Below are 26,471 nucleotides of genomic sequence, written 5' to 3'. Positions count from 1 at the left end.
TGCGAAAGATTGTAATATTATAACTAAAATATCTTTTCAACAAAATTTGTGTTAAAAATCTTGCACATTCAACCAAGCAGAAGCTTGCTTCCTCGTTGCTCATTCCGTTTTGGTTGTTGTGGCGAGTAGATGGCATTTGAACTGCAACCGTAGTGGTTTTCATATTCATGTTGTAATGATAAAAACTTGTTTTAAATGCTTTAAATTTGAAGCTGCATTGGGTGGCTGCCTTGTTCAAATAAAACTCGTTGTTTATGTTTGAATTCTAAACTCTGTTTTTCTCAGATTCATTTAAATGACCAAGTATAGGCTATCTAAAAGACAATAGAAAACCAAAATGTACCGTACAGATCTTTAAACAGATAGATAAACGAGCTGTACTGATGGTTATATTTTTCCAGCTAAACGAATTTAACTCAATATGACAAACGTTATGCTACTAGCCCGCGGTTTTGGTATAGAGAAAAACCAAATTCGTTGCGTCTTGGGGTTTCAACACTTATATTCGATATTTTCATTTAAAAAAATTACGTCAGAATCTGCCAAAAAAAAAAATTAGACACTAAACATATGAACACAATTTTTCATTGTCGTAATTGTAATTGAACAACATAATGCAAACATTAATTGGTGAGGTTAGTGTTGTTTATCAAACCGGGCTAAGTTTATTTTTAAGGAAACAGACGGGTCATTTCATACGAAGTGACCATCTCTTTTTTTCTCACAATTCACGTAAGATGTCCGAAAAATACTGATAGATGATTTTGGAAGAAAATAAACTAAGGAATCTAGAAAAAATATAAGTTTTGACCGGAAGTGCTGCCAGATAAAGTATTTTTGTATTTAAAAACTAAATTTACATTTTTCGGCGAATGCAGCCATTTTGATTTTAAATTTGATAATTTCATCGTGTTCCTTGGAAAATTTCACATAAGAAACAACTATCATCCCGAGGTAATATGAGCCAATCTCGAGATATAACATTTTTACGAAAAAGGTTGTAAACTTCGTAATTATGTTTTTTACAATTTATAGACGTTAGACACCCGACTAATAGTGATAGGTGAATTTTGAAGAAAATAAACCAAGGAATCCAGAAAAAATAATATTTTTGACCGGAATTGTTGCCAGATAGATTATTTTTGTTTTTTAAAACTAAATTAGTATTTTTCGGCAAATGCAGCTAATTTTATTTTAAGTTTGATGATTTCATCGTATTTCTTGGAAAATTTTACGTAAGAAACCTTTATATCTCAAGATTGGCTCATATCACCACGGGGTGGTAAGTGCTTCTTACGTAAAATTTTCCGAGAAACACGATGAAACCTTCAAATTTAAAATAAAATTAGCTGCATTGGCCTAAAAATGCAAATTTAATTTTAAAATACTTTGAACAAAATCTGTGATGGTTGTGTCCAAGTGGCATGTACACTTCGTATGGAATGACCCAGACAGATTACGTTCTAATATGGCATCTTTGTTGTTTTCTGGTATCTTAAAACTGATTAATTGTTTTCTAGTTCTGCTCACTGAATGAATGTTTAAATTGGGCTAAGTTGAAAGAAATGAATGTTAACATGTTTATGAATTTCAATGTCAATTTCAATTTTTTTGCGAATCCAGATTTTCCACTAAAACTGCAACTCTTTATCGTTACTTTTCCCACGAACTTGTAAATACAGGATTTGTTACAGTTGTGAGACACAGACAGTTATGGCTAACAATGATGCTGCTTTTGAATCGGTGAGTGAGCTATCTTTCACAAGCGCAATTAAATAGAAAAGGAAGTTTGCTTTCTACTAAATCGTTCTCAATTAAAATCAATGTAGAAAATCGCGCATGTTGGAAAAAATTGACTACATAAGGATGAAAGGTATTCATCAAGGTAAAAAGGAATAGTTTTTTCTTCTTAAATAGAGGTCTGCAAATAAATAATCAGAATTTTTTCTGTTGCCAGAATCGAACCATGTTAAAAATGTACGCTTTTCTTTTTATGACTTTTTTGGTGACCTATGGCCACCTTAACAATAGATATGGCCACTGAAGAACTAGTTTTAGGATTGTAAGTCGTTAGAGGTGTCGCTTGATGGATTTAGGCTAAATAACCTGGGAGTATCCGGGACGCAACTGGGACAGGTGGCATTAACAACATAGACACTTGAGATGATCCTTCTGAGTAATCAGAGGTATAGCACGGTACTAAGTACTGCTTTGATCATAACTATTATATTACCGCAGGATGTTTCGGTCATGTCTCCAGAACTGTTTCACCGATTCCGGTCATCCGTTTCGGCAACATAATGGACAAAATGCTTTTCTTTTGGCGGTTGTTGAGCTTAAATTGGTTAAAAGAAAAACAAGAAAACTATAAATTATGATTAAACATAACCGCTCGTTTTTGGCTCTGGTGTGCCAAAATTGAATCGTGCTGAAAGTGAAACGTGGTCAAATTGAAAAGAGTCTGTAGTCTAAAAATGATATATAAAACTATCGTAGTCCTACGTCAACCATGCGGTCGAGTCTTGGATACCACCTTCTTACTTTTTTGATTTACCCAACACTAAAAAAACTGCGCACACTCCATCCAAGTGTTTCATCAATTGGATATTAAAATGACTCCGCATTGTTATTAGAAGAATTTTTTTTATCGAATTCAATCATTTTTCACTTTCGTTTCAAGTTTTCGCACACATCAACTTACATCCATGAGCCACACTTCATTTACGTATGATTCCAACATCCCTTTCAAGTGAATTGCACTTGAATCTGCCCCACTGTTTCATCACAGTGATTATCATGTGCGAAACACTTTCAGTTGATTTGTTTTGTTTTTATATGTCAAATGAAGTGCCGTTTGTGCTGAAAAGTAGAAAAATTGCGAAAGATGAGAAGTCAGCAGGTGTCATACGGCTCAGAAGTTCGACGATTTTCCGGACTACATCTGTAAGTTTTTGCAAGGTAAGTGATTTATGTCACGTAACAGAATCGAATTCTAATTTTATTTCATTCTTCCAGCACAAGATCACAGAGATTTGGATGAAAGCATCTTTACGCTAGAGGCAAGTATTTGTTTACTGATTAAAATTAAATTCTCTGTTTGCTTTACAGGCTTCTTCAACAGAGAAGGAAAGATTATATTTGGCGATTAATTATTATATTAAAATTAAATTTTAAATTTTATAAATAAAATAAAGGTTATGTAATATGCAATCACTTCCATGTAAAACTATTTTCATTTTAAAATCCAAGAAAAACCATTCGAAGCTCGGTAAACATTCATTTGAGATTCAAAATTCAAACACTTTATGTCTATATGTCATAACACGAGCATTGAAAGTGTTTTCCTTTTGAAAATGAGGTGTTGCACGATAAATAATTCTAAAGTGTTTCGCATATGAATTCTATATGTTTTGACCAGTAGGGCGAGATCAAGTGCAAAACACTTTATAGTGTCGTGTCGATTTCTTTGAGTGCACTCTGTATATGTTGCCGTTTTGACGTAGAATACGTCTTACGTCCCATCCGGGCCGTCTCATCTGGGTAATTTCCCATCGGAAAATAACCATGGTCGCCAAAGGGTCAAGCTCAACTTTGTTGTAAAATGCTTCTAAACGTGTTAGTTCCAAACTTCATTCACAGCACAGTTTGCCAGCTACGTCACCCGAACGAATCAAACACTTAATGAATTACAGCGTGTAGGTATTTACTCGTAAACTCAACCCACACTATTTGAGTGCGTTACAGACAGACTGGTTTGCTGAAAATGCATTGCGTTTTTCGTTTCAACGCCGTCATCGTCTTCGTCATGGAACAGTAACTGAAACCGGTCATCCTCTCTTGAACGTGCTCCGGTCCAGCTCTTCCGTCGCTGAGCATTGCATACACACAAGTTCCGTGCCGACTGTGACCACACAACGAAAAAAAGCGGAGAGTCAATACTGTGCCGACGCGACTGCACCACACTAGAGATGTGTTCGTACTCTATGGCGGTCTTGTTTGAACCAACATAAATATTTTCCCATTTTCCCAAATATTCTTGTTTGTTGATATATTTGCGCGCCACTCGACACTGTCGATCTCGTCTTGAGTTCCTATACCTACTTACTGCACACTCTCAACTGGTAGCTCGTGCAAGTGTGAAGTGAAAAGAGACCTAGGGAAAATATTCCGCGAGTGTAGATCGAATCTTCAGTGGACATTTTGGGCCAATTGTGCGTGCTTGTGAACGATAATCGACTAGATGTGGGAATTTAGGTGAATCCACCATCGCCAATGAAGTTCGGTTCTACATTTTGTTGTGCGTGATAGCACTGTTTAATAGAGCAGCCAAATAGTTTAGTTAATTGGTGATCATAAGCTTGAGGAATATCTTGATTTATGGTTGTTTTCATTCTGCTCCACCTACACTATTGCCGTTTTTTTTTCTGACAGTGATAGACTCATATGCTGTGAAGTTTTACCACCTAACTAAACTCAAGAACGGTGCATGTTCACTTCGGTAGTTCGCTACAGGTGTCTGTATCAGAAATTGATTATCTAAGCGGGGCGCAGGGAGTGGCGGTACCAAAAGTAAATGTTTGTGAAATTTTAAATTGAAATTAGAATGAATGGCGCTCATATCGACGACCTAAATACACGATTGTATGTAGCTGAAAACGTTGCAAGTGGCCGTAGAGTCATTAAACTCAACTGTATTGATACCAACTTAGATACCTTGTTGTAATTGGTGACTAATAACTATGTCATTTATAATAGCGCATTGAGGAGAATGTGTTGAACCTTATCTTTTTATGCGAGCTCAATTCGTTCATCAACTCAAGAAAATTTGTTGAATATCACTAGATCATCTAATTAAAAAAGTTTTTCAAATTCAATATTTTTATACATAACTTTTGAACTGTTTAGTTTAAAAAATGTTAAAGCCGAGATCATTGTTACAAAAATGAAAGATTACAGCTTTTCAACCATTCCTGTATATTTTGGTGCCCGTAGCAAAGATAACTTTTTCAGAGACTTAAATGAGCTCTACCGTAAGCAAGCATGGAAACGACGAACCCGGCGATCAATTACTTTGCAGCTTTTTAAGGCACTTCTGCATTTACTGAGGGTCTCAAAGTTCACGGGAAAGGTTGAAAAACTATAAGTTTTCTTTTTTCCACTTTAGGTTTGTTTTTCATTTTTGACGACCAGTGTTATTATGAAACGTCACTGCGCTATCGAGATCCACAGAAGTCTGGTAGCAGGTCTCTTTTTAGATGCTTGGTCTCTTTTTCAAAACTAGTCTTTTAAAAGTCTTCATTCAAACAACAGGTTTCGAAATTTTTTCACCTAAAATGATTTTTTTCACCTAAAAGTTTGTTTTCCCATTTATCATTTGAACTTTGAGCTGCACAACAATTTTGGTAAAAAGTTTACGGGAACCATTCTGAAAGCGAAAATCTTAGAGTTTCGACTGTGTATAATTTCCTGCAAACCTCAAAAATAACCCGTCAGGAAGAAGGTGTAAGAGCGGCCAGAGTAGTGGACGGAAAAAGATTATTTCCTTCTTCTCTCATTCATTTGGACCATGAATATGGTTTGGCTATCAATCAAAACTGATAACGAATGTTTGAACAAAATTTTAATTCCCATCCTTCCAAAACACCACACGGCCAGATGAAATGCTAATCACATTACGTAAAAAAACACAAATTCGACTCAATTTTTACTCCAAATACGCAACCCAACGACTGAACCTCAGCGTCGTCCAATCGCAGATTTCTTTGGGTTGTTTTTCTCCACAAAACTCAGTCTTTGGCTGCTCCTCTCCAGTCTCCCCTTACACCCTAAATATTATCTTTGCTGGTCACTCATCCGCCATCCGTGCTACGTGGCCAGCCCACTGTAACCTGCCGTGTTTCATCAGCTTGACAATATCAGCGTATTTGTATACTTCGTACAGCTGTACGTACTAGAGATGGTCGGGTACGGGTATTTTTACCCGATACCCGTACCCGACCCGTACCCGACGGGTTCGGGTCGGGTTTCGGGTAACGCCAAAAAATATTTTTCGGGTTCGGGTCGGGTACGGGTAACTTAAAAACCAAGGCTTCGGGTTCGGGTCGGGTACGGGTTTGAAAAATTCTCAACTCGTCGGGTACGGGTAACTCGATTTCCGTGCATTATGAGAATTTAATTATTAACTTGCCAAGCCTCGGTGTTTTAGCATAGTTTTGGTCTCGGAGGGAGAAACGGATACGAGCTGTGGGAGTGTCAAATGAATCAGAATGAGCTGTCAATTTGAACCAGTAGAAAAAAAGCATCTTTTAGTAGCAGGTATTGCAATAACTTGAAAGTATTGTCTTACTTGAAAAAATATTCAACGCAAGCACTTTTCGTATTTAGTGTGATTATACAAAATATTTTGGTTTATTTTTACGTGAAATAATAAATTTCATAAACTTTCAGTAATAATCCTGCCAGCGCATTTCGGTTATTGAACTTGAGCTTTCTGGATTTACGGTTGAAGCCGGCTTTCTTTTGAAATTTGAGAAATTGCTTATGCTCGGGTATCAAAAAAAAAATCAAAAAAAAAATCGTTTGGTAACAATTTCGAACTATACACTTCATCACGTTTGAATGTTGAATGAATCTTTCAAAAAAATTCTATTGAATTTTTATTAATCTCTCGAAAACAAAGTAAAAATTTCAACAGTTCATATGAATCATACGTATGCATACAAAATAAATAATTGAAACCCCTGATCAATTTTATTATGAGGTAACTAACAGGAAAAATGGAGCCCGAATTCTCCGTACACAGTTATGAATAGATATTTCGCTGCGTTATAAAATGGTCAAATTTTTCTACAACAGACGAGCGGACGTACTCAGTGACAGATGCTACGCTGAATTCTAGGTGAACCAATACATCGCCTGGAACTCTGGGTTCATTAACATTCGTTCACATGAACACTCAGTTCTAGCCTTACTCCGGCCATCATCTCGAGAAACCACATATGACAATTAGTGCATGAAATGTGCGAGATAACCAGGTATTTAAAAAAAATAAAAAAAAATAAAATAAAAATCCATCCTAAACGGGTCGGGTACCGGCAATTTCAGGGCATTTTCCTTTCGGGTACGGATCGGGTACGGGTAGCTGAAAAAAAATTTTTTCGGGTTCGGGTCGGGTACGGGTATTTTAAACAAACCTGACTTCGGGTTTGGGTCGGGTACGGGTTTGAAAATTCTCGATGAGCCGGGTACGGGTAACAAATTTCCCATACCCGACCATCTCTAGTACGTACGTACAGCTGTACGTACAGCGTGATTCATGCGCCTGCGCCAAACCCCATTTCGAGTATTGATTGCTGGATTCTACGCTCGAAGACCCCAAGCACTCGTCGATCGGCCCCCTTCCACGTCCACTATTCATGTCCGTAGAGCGCCACCGGGAGGATCAGAGTCCTATAGAGCACAAATTTCGTACGGATCTGTAGGTTACGGGACCTAAGCTGGCTACGCCATCCGTAATAAGCCCTATTTGCTGCCGCAATCCGTCTCTCCACCTCGCGGCTCACCTCCTCAACTGCTCTACGGTTATAACAAGTATATCAATGTCGTCCGCGAAGCCCAGAAGCATGTGAGACTTTGTGATGATGGTGCCGCTCCTCTGCACACCTGCCCTTCGTATTGCACCTTCTAACGCTATGTTGAACAGCAAGTTCGAGAGCCCGTCACCTTGCTTCAGACCATCTAACGTCACAAACACGTCCGAAAACTCGTCCGCTGTCCTGACGCATGATGTGAAACCGTCAAGCGTCGCACGTAACAGTTTAATTAGTTTTGTTGGAAAACCATGTTCTAGTATTATTTGCCACAGCTCGTTGCGTTTTACTGTATCGTACGCCGCCTTAAAGTCAATAAAAAAATGAACAGATGATGTCGAGGATCTATCTCAAGGTAAACATCTGGTCCGTTATAGATCGTTCCACCCCCGAAAACCGCATTGGTATTCTCCAACAAAGACTTCCTGCAACGGCCTCAGTCGCTGGAACAGAATACGAGAGAGAATTTTGTAAGCGGAATGCCTCGATAATGGCTACAGTCGAGTCTATGTCCCTTCTTGTAGATAGGACATATGAGTCCTTCCAACCAGTTCGTAGGTAGTTGTTCCTCAGATCATACCCTTAGGATAATCTGGTGAACTACACTACACAGCCGCTCGCTCCCGACTTTGACGGTAAGCGGATGGTAAGCCGTCCTTCTCAGTGGCTTTGTGGTTCTTTAGCTCTTTACAAGCATTCTTCACTTTGTCCAATGTTGGTTGGTCCACAGCTTGTCCGTCCTCTCCAATTTCTATTCTGTTCCCCTCGACGACTCTCCTACCTTCCTCACCGTTCAACACCACTTCAAAATGTTACTTCCAACGCCTGGTCACCTGCGATTTATCGGTAATCAAGTTTCCCTCCCTGTCATTGCGCATGGCAGGTACTGGCACGGTCCGGTTCCTGATTCCGTTGATCGTTCTATAGAAGCCTCGTGTCGTGCCTGGTGAAGCAATTCTCAGCCTCCGCGTGGACGCGATCGTAGTGCTCACGTTTCTTACGGCGGTGAAGCCTCTTTTCGGCAGCTCTAACCTCCCGGTATTTCTCCCGCATGTGATGCGTCACACGATTAACTGCTACTAACGTGTTGGCGTAGGCTCGATTCTTCTTTTCCGATACCTCTATACACACTCAGCATCGAACCACCCACTACGCGTGGTTCCCGTTGTCATGCCTATCACTTCTCGCGCTGTTTCGCTGACCGCATCTTAGATGTGCTTCCCCTGCTCGTTCAGGTCCACTTCAGCTGATTCACCGATCCGTCTATCAACCTTTCGAGTATACTCTTCAGTAACTCCTTCCGCTGATAACCCCTGGATGTCCAGACGTATCTTCCTCTCCGATCTCGATTTAAATTCGTTGGACAACCGGGCGTGAATCTTGCTTACCACGAGATAGTGATTCGAGTCGATGTTTGGCCCTCGAAAGGACGTCTTGTTCTATGAAACCTTGTTCTATGAAACAATTTGGCTGAAGACATTGAGTACATAAAATCAATTTTTCATAGTCAAATCTAGAACGATCACGGTTTTTCGAATTTAGACCACTGTGCACTGTGGTATTTTCAAATAAATCTTTCCACCAATTGTAAATGTCTTAAAATTTAATACTTGGAATGTGTAGTGTTTTTCTTCGAAGAGGCACGTCTGTTTGTCTGTGGTAAAACTCTTAGAATCTTGATATTTGGGCTTAAAACAAAATGGCATCGAAAAAACGAATGGCGTCGAAAAAAAAATCAAAATGGCGCCATTGCACAGTGGTTCGAATTGTATTGCAAGGGCGGTCATAAATCATTTTTTTACAGTATTGCTCTTGAAACCTACTGAAATCGACAGAATTAGGTGTTTTTCGACTATAACAAACTTTTCTGGGACTGCCATCATCCAACTTGTTTATGTCCCTTAAGCTGGAAGTACAAAGTCAGCAGAACAAAGAGTTAATAGCATGAAAATTTAGTGCTCATTCGATGCTCATTTAATGCCATATCGCCGAATTTAATGCTCCATCATTTCTTCGAAAAATGCTCTTGTTTGCTAGCTAAAGCAAAAAGATAGCAGACAATATTCGAAAATAGCATTTTTAGTCACAAAACAGTTTTGTAACGGTCAAAAACATTTAATGCACATTAAATGCTCTTTAAAAACCTGGTTTTCATGATAATTTTATTGATTTTGTATAAATTTTTCAATAATATGATAATAGTATGATAATACATAAATAGCTTCAATTTTTTCAAACATTTTCCTCTGAAAACAATCAGAATCCTTTTGATACGATTAGATACCAATTAAATGCTCCCATATGCGAGCAGTTTCAATAACTTAGGTGCATTTTTCATTAGATATATTTTTTTCAAAAATATTGTTCTGCTAGCTTAAGAAAAAAGTTAGCAGAACATTGGCCAGAAACAGCATTTTTGAACAATAAACTGTTGTAGAATGGTCATAATTATTTAATGCTCATTAAATGCTCTTCAAAAAACCTGATTTTCATGATAATTTCATTGATTTTGCATAAATGTTTCAATAATATTATAATAATATGATAATACATGAATCGCTTCAATTATTTCAAACATTTTCCTCTGAAAACAATCAGAATCCTTTTTGATACGATTAAATATTAATGAAATGCTTTGATATGCGAGCAGTTTCAATAACTGAGGTGCATTTTTCATTGAATTTATTTTTTTTTTCAAAATTATTGTTCTGCTAGCTTAAGAAAAAATTTAGCAGAACATTGGCCAGAAACAGCATTTTCAAGCAATGAACTGTTGGAGGATGGTCATAATAATTTAATGCTCATTAAATGCTTTTGAAAAAACCTGATTTTCATGATAACTTTATTGATTTTGTATAAATTTTTCAATAATATTATAATAATATGATAATACATAAATAGCTTCAATTTTTTCAAACATTTTCCTCTGAAAACAATCAGAATCCTGTTGATACGATTAGATACCAATTAAATGCTCCCATATGCGAGCAGTTTCAATAACTTAGGTGCATTTTTCATTGAATATATTTTTTTCAAAAATATTGTTCTGCTAGCTTAAAAAAAAAGTTAGCAGAACAATGGCCAGAAACAGCATTTTCAAGCAATAAACTATTGTAGAATGGTCACAATAATTTAATGCTCATTAAATGCTCTTCAAAAAACCTGATTTTCATGATAATTTCATTGATTTTGTATAAATTTTTCAATAATATTATAATAATATGATAATACATGAATAGCTTCAATTTTTTCGAACATTTTCCTCTGAAAACAATCAGAATCCTTTTGATACGATTAGATACCAATTAAATGCTCTCATATGCGAGCAGTTTCAATAACTTAGGTGCATTTTTCATTAAATATATTTTCTTCAAAAATATTGTTCTGCTAGCTTAAGAAAAAAGTTAGCAGAACATTGGCCAGAAACAGCATTTTCAAGCAATAAACTGTTGTAGAATGGTCACAATAATTTAATGCTCATTAGATGCTTTTGAAAAAACCTGATTTTCATGATAATTTTATTGATTTTGTAAAAAATTTCCAATAATATTATAATAATATGATAATACATGAATAGCTTCAATTTCTTCAAACATTTTCCTCTGAAAACAATCAGAATCCTTTTGATACGATTAGATACCAATTAAATGCTCCCATATGCGAGCAGTTTCAATAACTTAGGTGCATTTTTCATTAAATATATATTTTTCAAAAATATTGTTCTGCTAGCTTAAGAAAAAAAGTTAGCAGAACAATGGCCAGAAACAGCATTTTCAAGCAATAAGCTGTTGAAGAATGGTCATAATAATTTAATGCTCATTAAATGCTCTTGAAAAAACCTGATTTTCATGATAATTTCATTGATTTTGTATAAATTTTTCAATAATATTATAATTATACATGAATAGCTTCAATTTTTTCAAACATTTCCCTCTGAAAACAATCAGAATCCTTTTAATACGATTAGATACCAATTAAATGCTTCGATATGCGAGCAGTTTCAATAACTTAGGTGCATTTTTCAAATGCTTTTGAAAAAATTTGATTCTCATGATAATTTTATTGATTTTGTAAAAATTTTTCAAAAATATGATAATACATGAATAGCTTTAATTTTTTTAAACATTTCCCTCTGAAAACAAGCAGAATCCTTTTTTTTTGGTGCATTTTTCATTAAATTATAATTTTATTGATTTTTTCTAAATTTTCAAAATATGATAAAGATATGATTTCCATCCTTTTTTATTGATTTTCAGATCAATTCTTTTGTCCTGATAAAGTCGGAAAGATCGTTTATTTTTTGATTTGTTTTTTTGATCTTTTAAAAAAAATATTTTTCAGCGTGCAGAACTTTTTTTATGCAATTTTGAGTGATTGTCAGGTATCGTGTACCATTTCTAATGTTGTCTTATCGGCTTTTGAATGGTTGCGTGCGATAATGACATCATCATACCTCCATATAGTCCATTCCTGTCCATAATGCAACTGGTGATGCACTAGCAGTAATGAAATAATCGGAGTGCAACCAGATCGAACCAATCTCCAAAAACATGATTTCCAGTCATCGATGTTCAATGTTCTAGGGATTTTTTGTAATTGGGGCTAATTACAGAAAACGAGGCGAGCGGCGAGTTATTCGCCTGACCAATTTTGATATTGCAGATGGCTGGATTTTGGACAAGTAGCTGGTCTGCGAAACTGTTCGACTCAGCTGTCACCAAACATGTTTCACTCGCATTCTCTCAGTCAGTGACTGGAGGTGAGGCGAGTTGCTCGCCTCGTCTTCTGTAATAGGCCATATCATTATGAACTATTTAAATGATTTCTATTCTTCATGAATGATAGATTATTCATTCTCACGTACACTGGTGTTAATACCTAACTCAATTAAAAAAAATGGCGCTTGGTTCAGTGAATTCCTCGGCGCCTCAAAAAAAGTGCTTAGAAAGATCGATTCAACAGAGATAGATCCTGCAGCTCCGATTTTTCAGATGGATCGATCCTGGGATCGCTCAGCTGAATCGATCCTGAAGATTGATCTTTCCCTGTAGATCGCCCAATGCCTTATTCCGTATTCTTTTCAATAACAATAACTTCACTGGCTATTTTCTAACAACTGCATACGTGAAGAAAAAAAAAATTTTTTTAACAACTGTTGGTCCCTTTTTTCGATTTGTTGGGTACTATTTGGTCACTTGTTTCATCAACTGCTTATGCTTATTAGCGGCGAATGCTTATTAGCTGAGTCAATTGAAGGCCATAATCGTCTTGTTCAGTATTAAACTGATAAGATATACAAATTTTCAACCTATGACATCAAGAACGCCAAGCCGGTCGAGGTTGTCTTGAAAGGTCTCACCAACGATCAAACCGTTGATGAGATCATCATCACCGCTCAACCACCGATCATCAAACTTACCCCAACAGAATTAATTGGCATATCTAATGAAACGTAAATCGGGCGAGAAAAGTCAGAGAGCTGGAATTTCCCTTGTTAATTATTTAATTCATTCTAACCGGACTTATCTCCCAGATGGTCTCGTCGTACGATGCTGGCCTAACATGCCAGTCGTCGTAAGTTTGAGTCTCGGTTTGGGAGAGACTGTTAGTGTCTGTAGGATCGTAGCGCTAGCCACGCAACACTAATACAGTCGGCTGCGAAGTCTTTGTATAGTAAGCAGAATGTCAATTTCCGAATCGGAATGTAGCACCCAGGCTTTACTTTGCTAACCGCACTGAGGTTAAAAATTTGAAATATTTTGACAAACCACATGCTATCCATAATGTTCAGGTAAAGTGGGAGTTATATAGAAAGTTTGGGGGAGGAGAAAAGCCCAATTGCGAATTTGCCAACGTTCTGGCCATGGTTCAAAAATCTGTAACTTGGACCAAAAATGCCTCATTTGGGGAGACTCTTCTCACAAAAAGGCCATATGTCCTGTGAAAGAGAGTAAAAGTTTTCGCTGTCGAATTGTAACGGCAACCATATGTCAAATTTTTATTAATGCCCTGTCCGTCTAGCAATTGTTAAGGCAAGGCAATTTAAACAAAATTCAATTTCCCAATCAAAACAAAATTCTCCAAGCTGTACCGCTGTACCGTCCATTTTTTTACTCTTTTACACAGATAACAGGTTCGGAATAAAATTCTGAAAATGATTTTGAAGCGTCTTGGTTTGGTACACTCGAATAACATAGACTTACTGGTGTTGAAACATGAAGCTATGTCAAATAAAATTATTAACAATTTTCGACAAAAATCGTTGCAATTCTAAATTGCTACGATGAGCACTCTTTTTAGTCAATAAGTTTAGAATTAAGTTAGTTGTAAGTATATATTCTTTTTTGATGAGTAGGTTTAACTCCCTACGAATGATAAATCCTAATTGAGACAGCAAACAAATCTCAAGAAATTAAATTACATTTTTTAAATTTTAGTTTAATTTTAATTCAATTAAATTTTTTAAGTTATTGAAACTGCTCGTATATGGAAGCATTTAATTGGTATCTAATCGTATCAAAAGGATTCTGATTGTTTTCAGAGGAAAATGTTTGTAAAAATTAAAGCTATACAAATAATATCATAATTTTGAAAAATTTATACAAAATCAATGAAATTATCATGAAAATCAGGTTTTTCATCAGGCATTAAATGAGCATCAAATTATTATGACCATTCTACAACAGTTTATTGCTTAAAAATGCTGTTTCTGGCCTATGTTCTGCTAACTTTTTTCTTAAGCTAGCAGAACAATATTTTTGAAAAAAATATATTTAAGGTGAAACCTCATTGAATCCAAAAATGGCTGACTTCGAGTCACCACTTCGAATTTTCAAAAGCACAAGACTCGGAAATACTCATTGCGTTCTCTATGAAAATTCTATTTTATGTTTGCTTCACCACAGCAAACATAAAATAGCATTTTCACAGGGAACGCATTAACTATTTCCGAGTCTTGTGCTTTCGAAAATTCGAAGTGGTGACTCGGAATCGGCCATTTTTGGATTCAATGAGGTTTCACCTTAATGAAAAATGCACCTAAGTTATTGGAACTGCTCGCAGATGGGAGTATTGATTTGGTATCTAATCGTATCAAAAGGATTCTGATTGTTTTCAGAGGAAAATGTTTGTAAAAATTAAAGCTATACAAATAATATCATAATTTTGAAAAATTTATACAAAATCAATGAAATTATCATGAAAATCAGGTTTTTCATCAGGCATTAAATGAGCATCAAATTATTATGACCATTCTACAACAGTTTATTGCTTAAAAATGCTGTTTCTGGCCTATGTTCTGCTAACTTTTTTCTTAAGCTAGCAGAACAATATTTTTGAAAAAAATATATTTAAGGTGAAACCTCATTGAATCCAAAAATGGCTGACTTCGAGTCACCACTTCGAATTTTCAAAAGCACAAGACTCGGAAATACTCATTGCGTTCTCTATGAAAATTCTATTTTATGTTTGCTTCACCACAGCAAACATAAAATAGCATTTTCACAGGGAACGCATTAACTATTTCCGAGTCTTGTGCTTTCGAAAATTCGAAGTGGTGACTCGGAATCGGCCATTTTTGGATTCAATGAGGTTTCACCTTAATGAAAAATGCACCTAAGTTATTGGAACTGCTCGCAGATGGGAGTATTGATTTGGTATCTAATCGTATCAAAAGGATTCTGATTGTTTTCAGAGGAACATGTTCGAAAAAATTGAAGCTGTTCATATATTATCATATTATTACAATATTATTGAAAATTTATACAAAATCAATAAAATTATCATGAAAATCAGTTTTTTTCGAAAGCATTTAATGAGCATTAAATGTTTTTGATCGTTATAGAACTGTTTTGTGACTGAAAATGCTAATTTCGCATATTGTCTGCTAGCTATTTTCTTAAGCTAGCAAACAAATGCATTTTTCAAAGAAATGATGGAGCATTAAATTCGGCGATGTGGCATTAAATGAGCATCGAATGAGCACTAAATTTTCATGCTATTAACTCTTTGTTCTGCTGACTTTGTACTTCCAGCTTAAGGGACATAACTTGTTTAAGCTTTCTGCCATTGCCATTATTATGCATGCATAATAGGGTCGAATATAGGGAAAAGTTTGACCATTGAATTTCAAAATACGGCAGCTTTCAAAAGTTTTGCCTTCTCGAAAAACATCCCTATGCAAACTTTAAGCACAATCTGGTTTCGTTAAGTGAACCCTCAAAGCGATCAAAGTTTGATTTTTCTTCTTTTACGTTATTCTTCTGAAATAGCTTAAAATAAATTTATATTTCCTCAGGAAACTCCCGTATTCCAACAAAAAATATCAAAATTCGAATATAGACAAATGTTCAAAAACTAATTTGCAACTTTGAGCTGAATGTACCACAACTCTTCCAAGAAACTATGTAAAAAGTATGAAATTCAAACGAAAAAGTAACCATCTTTAGCCGCTTGTCATCGACTGAGATGCAAATATCTGCAGCTGGAACCTTTAACAAATCTTCTTTATGTCCTAAATCTTTCGTTTGGTGGTAATTTGGTGATAAGTTTAGTAAAGCGGGCAATGTATGTAGTTTCGCGGGAATGCGAAGATGAACGGGAATAGAAGGTGTGACTAGAATTAGAAAAAAATTTTCCTCGTCCAGACGGGACACGAACCCGCAATCTCCGTTGTCTCCGGCAAGGTGTTTTGGCCAATTTAACTACTGGGTAAGGGTAACTCTTCCTAAGACCAATGTAGAATCACCCTCTACTATTGTGTTCCCGCATCTCAGCACGCCGCGATGAAACTGCACACACTGCCCTGTGGAAGTTTATTTCTGTCAACTGAGAGAGTGGTCTCTTTACGCACACTATGTATAATGACTTATTATATCTACAGCGGCGCAAGCGATGAGACACGTCAGTTGGTGGCCAACTCCCATGGAAGGCGTATCACGGAAGAGATCCGTTGTGCTAATTTTACTTTACGAACTAATTTCATTTTTTGTCATATAGACTTACATTTTGGCTATTTAAAAACAAGACTTACATTTTAAGTTTAGTAAAGCGGGCAATGTATGTAGTTTCGCGGGAATGCGAAGATGAACGGGAATAGAAGGTGTGACTAGAATTAGGAAAAATTTTCCCTCGTCCAGATTTTTCTAATTTTAGTTTAGTAAAATTTTTTTTCTAATTCTAGTCACACCTTCTATTCCCGTTCATCTTCGCATTCCCGCGAAACTACATACATTGCCCGCTTTACTGAACTTAGAATGTAAGTCAATATGACAAAAAATGAAATTATTTCGTAAAGTAAAGTTTGGTGATAGTATCTCGCGCGGAACACATTTAAAAGTTTACATGTATTTAAGTATGAGTGGTGCTCTTTGACTTTATTACCACGTTCCCTCTTACGACTAATTAGGATTACAGTTTAGCACATACCTATCCAAACAACACCGCAATAGCAAAACAAACCTGTTTTCTGAAGGCTCATGATGAAAATAAACATATGAAGCAATTGAATTTGTTCTATAGCGGATATGTACACAACGTAAAAAACATGTCTGTTTAAGTTGATTTTGCAAGTGTCAAACACCTTCCCTTATCTCATGCTCAAAGGTAAACTGTTCATAAAATAGGCCAACAAAAACAGCTATTCTGTATTCTCAGGTCTATAATCGATCCATTTAATCAATAGTAGCCAGGAAACAAAAAAAAAAATTTCTATTTTTGGCCTATGGGTGAACCACTGTGCATTGTTGCCCCTTAAGGTGAAATTGGTCGAAACTAAGGGAAATGTGTTTTTGCATCAAATATAATAGAATAAGCCTCTTTTAGATACATTAGGGGATATTCTTGATGCTCATTCAAAAACTAAGACAGGCACAATGTCGAAACGTGAGATTGCAATTCATTCGGGTGTTGTAGGAAATATGATAGAGGAAGGATTTTTGGGTAACCTGAGCTTGAGCCTGATTCTGTCAAGATTCGAATACTTTAACTGCTCAATAAAGTTTCTGTAGGTCTATGTGAAAAAATAATTTAGAACGTGAATATTGAATCCCATAAATCATATCTTCCTCTTGGGCTACATTAAATTTGAGAAAACCTTTGAAGTATTCTTTTCTGAGGAATAATAATAATTAAACGTCGTTAACGTCGGTAATGAGACTCTTGTACGATACCTGTACTGCCGCTCCAAGCATAACTGTCCCATATTCTGTGCAAACCTTATGGACGCTGGGACAGTTATGCTTGGAGCGGCAGTGTAGCCGAGTAAAAATGTTTTTTTTTTGCGAAAAAATGAATATGCATTCAGCCAGCCGTCTTATTGAATTTTTATTAATCAATTTCATTTTCATTCGAAATACAATTAATGCTTGCTTCTTAAATTTGTTTATTTAGGCACCAAAATATTATTTCCATTTATGAATTGAAAAAAAAAACCGAAACTTCAAACGAAGTTTTCTGTTATTGCCGGCAGTATACGATTATTGAACATCACTTTCGGTCAGAATTACTTCACTTAAATCGAAAAGAAACGTAGATATTTTTGTAGAATTTATTACGCTAGTCTAATTATTGGACCGCACTTTGTAGCCACTATTAGTAACTGTCTGTCTATATCGCAGTAAATTATTATGAACAAAATAAATGCTCATTTTTCATGCCGGCGGACGCTTTCTTATTCATTAAAGCTTTTCTCCTGTTGATTTACGAGTCTCTCACAAATGCCGGCCGACCTTTCATGTGGTTAGCTGCGTGTACAGACCTTTTTTCGTAGATGTTACCCAGGAAACCAGAATAAGCTTATTGAGGTGATCTTGGTTAATTTTAGGCGCAAATATTTATTCTATTGTTGTCTGTATGACGTAATACTTATTATAGGGTAGCGAACGGCTTCGGCAGTGGTTTCCTTCGGCAGGTTTTCTGCAGCAATCTTATGCAGAAACCTGCCGAAGAAATATATTCGCCGTCTAAAAGTGAGTTCGACAATTTAAATATGATTAAGAGTAAGCGTTAGCTACGTAGTTTCACACGCACGAAATGATTTAGATAATTATAATTTCATTTTTACTTGAAAATATGGGTTACTTATCCCTTAGTCCGTATTTTTTTAGGTGGTTGAAAAAGAATTTCCCCAAAGGTATTTAAAAAGTGCGAGTTCGCACGTTTTCAATAAACCGTACAAACTATACTCTTCTGGTCGTAAATCATCTAACCGAGTAAACAAATCTGAACATAGTTCCTCGATGCCGACTATTAGCGATATTTTTGTAACTTTCCAATTGCAGGAGTTTATCGAAAAATTATTTTATTTTGATAATTCCCGCTATGTAGCCTTCGAACGCCAGTAACTGTATTATGTATAATATTTCTGTATGCTACGTTCTCTGACATGTCTCTGATTGACATTCCGTTATCACTCGCCAAGTTGGTTATTTTACTAGCAAGTTTCGACTCCAGTTGGAAAAGTGCGAACAGTTTACTGTTTTATTTTCCAAATATAACCAACCATCGGTGCACCGTCGATCGAACCGCGAGAGCGACTCGCGCAAAGTCAGCTACACGAAGGAGAACCGATTCCGTCGTTATTTGCTGCCTGCTACCGCGTAAGTCGACGAGCGCCGGCGCACACCGCGGCTCGAGGAGACAATGCATTTACATCCGAGCTGCTCACAATCGAATCTGTGCCTGAACTCACCGTACTACAAACAATTTAACAAATCTGCTGCCGGAATCGGAACGTCGACCTCCGCAACCGGTACGAAGCAGCTAGGCGGAGAGGTAAATTTCAACGGAATTGCATCGACCGATGCGAGACAATTCGGTACCAGCGGCATCACTGGCACTAGAACTGCATTTCATTATCAGGAAGACGCGATTGTAAGCGATTGATGCGATGAACAATAACGTCACAGTTCATACTGATGAAACAACAAGTAAACACTAATAGTCATTTTTCTGTTCTTGAATTCCAGAGACGATCGGGCCTTAGCACAATGTCGCAATCAGGAGATGAATTCAGTTCACCAAATTACCTGTCCTGGCGCAAACTGCAGCTAAGTAGGGCCAAACTGAAGGCTTCCAGTAAAACATCGGCACTGCTGTCTGGTTTTGCAATGGTGAGTCCTATCATTGGTAGTGTAAGATCTAACTAATCATAGCTAGTATCTAGTAAAGCGTGAGCTCACACACGCATAAATTCATTTTTACGACTCGCGTCGACAGAGGTTGTGTTGAATGAAATCCGCGTTGCGTCGCGTTGGCAAAACGAAAACCTCACAAAACGACAAAAGAGCAGGTGTCACGGTCAGGGTTTCGGTTAACGTTCTTTCGGATTCTTGCCGGCTTTTTTTGAGTGCAAGCATTCATCGCGTGCTATGCGATTCTAGTCCCAGCTCATGTTATACCCACTTCCTTTATTTATTTATTCCTCCCGCAACAACGGGAAAGAGCGGCTCGGCGCGGTGGTTCCTTTCGCGCTTAATGATGTGGTTTATAAATATAATTAAAACAACGATCCCCGCTGCCGGGGCGACATTCGCTCGCAGAAATGTGCCCACAGTACGGCGCGTTCATGTAAGCGACGAGAAACGGACGGGCACATACCAGATCATACGTTGCTCTGTTTCAGATCACAGCTCGTATTGAACAGTGATGTACTGAAAGATTAACGATGATAATTGAAGCAACACTGCGACGTTTGGAATTGTCTTCAGATTAATCATCTCCACGGGGTAAAGTTTACAGTTTCTTTTTAAGAAAGATTTTTTTATTGTGGCCACCGAAATATGACACTTTTATTAATGGGTTTGAAAAATGAGAAAATGCCTGTAGGTTAGGCTATTCTAATTTATTCAGCGTGCTGCAATCGCAGAAGCAGGTGCGAGATCAAAATACAAACATTTAATATTCGCTCATACAGGAGAGCGGAATCGTGTGATTTCTAATACAAGACACTTTTAAAATTAATTGGATAATTTCATTATATGTGGACTCTAGCTTTGAAACGTTTGGCCGTTGTTTCTATGACAAATAAATGCAACTAAATGACAACGAACTAACAAAAGTGAGAAATTAAACTTGTTCTTCTTCGCACCCTTTTCTACAACAGGTGGCAATGGTCGAGGTCCAACTGAACGAAGACACGAAAGTACCGCCGAGTATGCTCATCATGTTCGCCGTCTGCACCACCCTGCTGGTGGCCGTGCACATGCTAGCCCTCATGATCAGCACCTGCATCCTGCCGAACATCGAAACCGTGTGCAATCTGCACAGCATCTCGCTGGTCAACGAATCGCCCCACGAGCGGCTCCACTGGTACATCGAAACGGCATGGGCCTTCTCGACCCTGCTCGGGTTGATTCTGTTCTTGCTCGAGATCGCAATCCTTTGCTGGGTGAAGTTCTACGACGTGAACACAACGGCGGCGTGGTCCGCCTGTATCGTCCTCATCCCCGTGTTGGTGATCTTCGTAGCTTTTGCGCTACATTTCTACCGATCGCTGGTGACCCACCGGTACGAGGTGACTGTGTCCGGCATTCGGGAGCTCGAAATGCTCAAGGAACAAATGGAACAGGACCATTTGGATTCCCATCACCACCACGGACCCCCGTATCAGTCCGTGCAAATTGTTTGATTGCGAGTGCACGCGAATGATGATTCTGGGACGCGGGCACAAGGCTTGTGAATCTGTGATGTCTACAATTTACATTTTTCCACTACTTAGTTGAAACCCGTTCTGCTGTCGAGACACTCTATACTATTACACAAGAACGTAATGTCTTAATTTTGTTTGCAATTTGAGCTGAGTTTACGAACCTGCGTTATGTTTGCGCTGACCATCGATAACAATATCTCTGAACGAAAATTCTTCCTCGTAAATTGTGATCAAGCGCTTATTTAAAAGAAAACGAAAGACATACCCTAGCTAAGATCTAGACCAGTGCAGGTTTGTTTCAACTGATTTTTCCCTGCGGAAGTGAGAAATCATGTATGTTATTTTTTGTTAGTTTGAAACTTATGATTATAATGTTTTAAGGAATCTTGATAGAATCTTAAACGATTCTACTAAGTAAATTGTAGCATTGATTTGTAAATTACATTTCCTCTTACTACACTGAGAACTTAGAGTAAAACTAATTGAAAGTTGAAATAAAAATTCATTTAGAATTTGGTATATTATTTAAGTAACATGTTTTCAGTAGTTGAATATCACGTTTAAAAAATACTTTTGGGAAATGCCTCAAATGAACAGCTAAGATTCGAACAAACGTGAGCTCTTTACTGTAGGACTACTTTCAAGAAATTAGCAGGCGTTGAAGGGAGTGTCGGAATTTGAATCAGAGCCGAATTCTTAATTCTTATTTTCATGTACGAAACATGTCAATTTATATAAATAATACTTAATTGCAACAAAAATAAAAATAACCTGCATGCTAAACCTTTTGAATGAAAAAAAATCACATCAGCGCAATGATAACGCGATGATTTTATTGAAAACCTGTTCAAAGTGTTACGGCTGTTAGTCTGTGGTTTTAGTGTCAGATATGGCTTCAGCCCCCCCTAGAAAGTGTTTGGCCCCCCCTAGAATTTCCCAGAGAATGATTGTATTCAATATAAATACATTCCATACTACTTCTTAAAGCATCAAAATCAACACAAATTGCTATGTCGTAATTCATTGGCTAAGAACTAGTTCTGCACCCAGGATCGATTCTCAAACCTAGCTCTCTTACTCATCTTACCCTGCAGACGGGAGCTGTAGTAACTCGTGCTGTGTGTCCAGAAGTTGTCGCCATTTTACTCGGTTATGAGCTGTGATTCACCAGTTACCCAGACGTCTCATCACTCTCAAGTCTCTTTCGATCTGGTCGAGCCATCATGCACGCTGCGCCCCTTACTTTCTGGTGCCGGTAGGGTTTGCTGACGAGAAGTGATTTCACAGAGTTGTCGTCCGGCATCCTTACGACGTGATCGGTCCACCGCAACCTATTGTCTTTCGCCAGGTGTGCAATGGGGTTCTCTCCAAGCAGCGCTTGTAGCTCATGGTGCATGCGCTGTCGCCGTTATCCGTCGTCCGTTTGTACTCCACCGTAGATACCCAACAAACAATTTTGTTGTATAACAGCTTTTTAAGCCATAGTTCAGCCGAAATCCACTGAATAATAGCTTATTAAGCTGTAAATCATCAAAATTGTTTGCTGGGTAGTCCACAGCACCTTCCGTTCAAAAACACCAAGAGGACTAACGGTTATATCAGGGATTTGTAGTTTTTTGTATCGAAGTGGGCATGTCCGATCAGCACCATGATTGATGCGTACGTATGTAATGTTTGAGAAGAACAGGCTGTCGATCGAGAACGTGGTCATTTTGTTTTGCTGTACGTTGGTCGAGGAAAGAATGGACTTTTAAGTCCGCGGGAAGCTGCTAAGCGGGTGCATAGCTGGCCGTTGTCGTTCGTCACGGTGTGCAGGCTGTGCAGGCCGATCAGCGGCTTATGTGATGTCTTTCCATCCGTTCATGTCCTCAATGACGATCTTGATGTCTCTACGCGAGCAGCTATCGTAGAGTTTCTCCAGTTGTGCGTAGAACGCTTCTTTTTCTGCATCAGGTCTTCCTTCGTGAGGGCAGTGCACATTGGGAATAAACTGGGGTCTTTTTTTACGCGGGTTATTTTTATGCGGTTTTTATATACGCGACTTTTTTACGCGATTTTTTACAATAACGCGGATTAGTTTACGCGGTTTTTTTGAAATAACGCGGATTATTTTTACGCGATTTGAAAGATTATTTCTACGCGGTATTAAATAGGTTTAGTATAAGTAAATCCAATAAAGTAAAAATCAATCGTATGGTTCATGACAATAAGATATTCTGTTTTATTAATCTAAATAACGCATTTTTAATATATTTGCTGTTATTATCAAAAAATAGGCAATTTCTGTTGATCCGGGATGAAGAAACAAAAATACATTATTAATTGTACAACGATACGAGTCAGGGTCGTTGCGATTCACTTCCGTTTAAGAAACGAAAGCTTAAACATGAATCAAAATTATTATAAAAAAGTTATTGTCATGTTCTTCAATGTATTCTCATTTTAGAAGCACTAAAAACTCATTTTGTGTGTTTCGTTACCATTTTTATATCATTTTTGAAGTTTATATTTACTTACGTGCCATTATTTTTAATCAGATCTTATTATTGAATTGAGTTTTTTTACGCGATTTTTTTTAAAATAACGCGGTTTTTTATACGTGGATTTTTTCAGCGCGGTACAACCAACCGCGTAAAAAAAGACCCCAGTGTAGTGTAATTGTAGAACCGGCCTTTTATTCTCAACAAACACAACCTGTCGCTGATTGCCTGCCACTTCATCACACGACTCTGCATCCTGTCCAGCATTATAAAACCACTACCAAGCTCATTGGTTGTGCCATCGCTTTGGTAGTACTGTGCCTTGCGGCCACAAATCCACCGTTCCTTCTCTCCTTTCAGGCAAAGCTCCTGGAGAGTAACGATGTCGAAGTGGCGGGGTTCTAACTGATCCAGCAGAATCCGGTCGACATCCGGGGCGTTGAGCGATCTACTGTTACATATACCGAGTTTCTAATCGTCGTCCTTCTTTCGTCGGCTGGGTCATTGCCGATCGTTCCGGCTCGTTTTGAATTCTTGATTCTCCGTATTATGTTCATTTTACTAGGGCTGCGATGCCTAGGAATAAGGCATTATGTCTTGAACCACACTGGGGTCTATTTTATTCCAACTAGTACGGGTGTACTGTTAAAAAGCACTGCCCAGCCGTTTACCAAACCTAGCTCTCCTCAATATCGAATCAGTGTTGCTGAAAGAGGGTGGCGTTGACACTGTGTTCAAGATATTCAGTACATCTTCGGAGATTCTATCACGAAGTGATTTTTTCTTCTGTTACGATACTATTTTAAGCGTTGACATGCATGAAAACTAGCCACCCCTAGAAATTTTCCTTAGTTGCGCCCATGTTTGAAGTTATCAAAATAAAGCAAAATCGGGCGTGACGAAGTTTGCCGGGTCATCTAGTGGACTATAATTGTAATAAGGCAATGTACGAGACAGTTGCGATCAGCTAATTTCAGTTTGTTTATAATTTTGAAGATCCACAGCGTGAAAAATTTATGTTGTCCGATCGGCAGTTCTAGAACGATGGTTTTATTGAAAATTTGTTCGAAGTGTTATGTCTGTTAACTAGTCTGTGGCATCATGTTTTGGTAATTTTCCCTAAACTTCAGGTACGGGCAGTTTAATGTGTGTGAAGATAAAAATTTACTTTACGTCGCGCGAATTCTGATTGCAGCGCCAATAGGGTCCTAAAGTTTTAAACGGTTTTTGATTTTTTTTATATCAGCAGGAAGAGTACAATTTTCTGAGCAAAACGTGATTTTTAAAAAATGTTTATCATTTTCCTTCGATGTTTAAATTGAGGATAAAAACTGCTCGAAATGCCTTAAATGACAGTTCTCTCATATACCGTACATGGGCGAAACGTCATCTAAGACCTTTCGAGCAGTTTTTTATTCTTCATTTAAAAATCGAAAGAAAACGATAAACATTTTTTAAAAATCACGTTTTGCTCAGAAAACGTGGCTTTTTCAAATGATATATAGAAACTGGTATAGCTTTAGGACCCGTGTCGATTCAAGCTTTTTTGCCTTCGCAACGCCTCTTCTAATGTGATTACGTAATTTTGAAACAGACCTTATGTTTTTTGATATGTCAAGACAAAACAAAAAGTAGTGTGGAAAGCGCGTATCAATCGTGTGTTTCAGAATCGGGCATCATTTGGCTTGGAAAATAAATATTTATCGCGCTAGTAAATTGTAAATATTCCCAAGAAACATTTTTTGGCTAAATAAGCGCTTTTATAACTAATCTTATTCAGCTGACGGCTGAACATAGGTCGAATAATGTATTTCTAAGTGTTTAATCAGCTTTTAATCAGTCGGTTTTGGAGAACTAAATCAGCTATCTGTTACAATCGGCTTCCTAAATAGCCGAACACGGGCTTAATAAGAAATAACTCAGCCATTTAAACGACTTTTATACATGCTGAGCGATTCTATAGAAGCGATTATTCATTCTTTGTAAAGCTTGTAGAAAAACTCTTTTACAGCCAACAGTAGCTGGCTTATAGTCTATATAAGTGCTTTTTCAGCTTTATTACAGCTATGATTCAAAATATATAATAGTCTTAATTAGACAATTTTTTTTGCTTAGGCGATTCGAACACACCTAAATCTTTCGATGTGTTGCATTTTTGTGTGTATTTTTCATCGTTTATTTTTATATTATTGTTAGTGAAAATTACCTTTTTAGTATCCAATTAATTTACTGCCAGTCTCAAATCTCGAACTCATGCTCATGAGGTTCCTGGTAGAACGCGGTACCGATTCGTCTATCTTGACATACATGCATACGTATCGATTTAACCCGTATATATATTTCTAGTTTATTTCATAAAAAATTTTACATTGGCTGTATATACACTGAATTGTAGATGAACAAGCGCTTCAGCATTTGTATCATAACCCTTGAACACGATAGAACAAGTTTTGTCAAAGTGACGGCCCTCTATATTTGGTCGATTTAATACAAGGCACTGTAGAATTTTAATATTAGTGGGTACGGCTAGCCGTGCTGCAAAAACTATCATTATTTTTCGTTTGCACTGTACGTTTCTATTTACGAAGTGGATAAACTAGCAATGATTTCTACAATTTCTACAATTAGGGATACAAATGCTAAAGCGCTTGTTCAGCTATAATTCAGTATATATATACAGTCGATGTAGAACTGTTTATGAAATAAACTGGAAATATATGTATGGGTTAAATCGATACCTATGCATGTATGTCA

The 26,471-nt window shown here is 37.3% G+C and overlaps 1 protein-coding gene across 1 annotated transcript in view; it reads left to right on the top strand.

The window, feature by feature from the left end:
- Positions 1-21,756, top strand: part of LOC129724005 (calcium release-activated calcium channel protein 1) — a 67,857-nt gene extending 46,101 nt beyond the window's left edge. The window contains exons 4-5 of the mRNA XM_055678584.1: positions 19,556-19,699; positions 20,692-21,756. Coding sequence (XP_055534559.1) covers positions 19,556-19,699; positions 20,692-21,216 — 669 coding nt within the window. The 3' untranslated portion in view covers positions 21,217-21,756. The remainder of the gene's footprint in view (positions 1-19,555; positions 19,700-20,691) is intronic.
- Positions 21,757-26,471: the final 4,715 nt, after the last annotated feature.

This window comes from Wyeomyia smithii, chromosome 2 (genome assembly GCF_029784165.1).
Source record: "Wyeomyia smithii strain HCP4-BCI-WySm-NY-G18 chromosome 2, ASM2978416v1, whole genome shotgun sequence".
Lineage (NCBI taxonomy): Eukaryota > Metazoa > Arthropoda > Insecta > Diptera > Culicidae > Wyeomyia > Wyeomyia smithii.
Note: the sequence above shows the minus strand (reverse complement) of the source record. Positions and strands in the feature narration are given on the sequence as shown.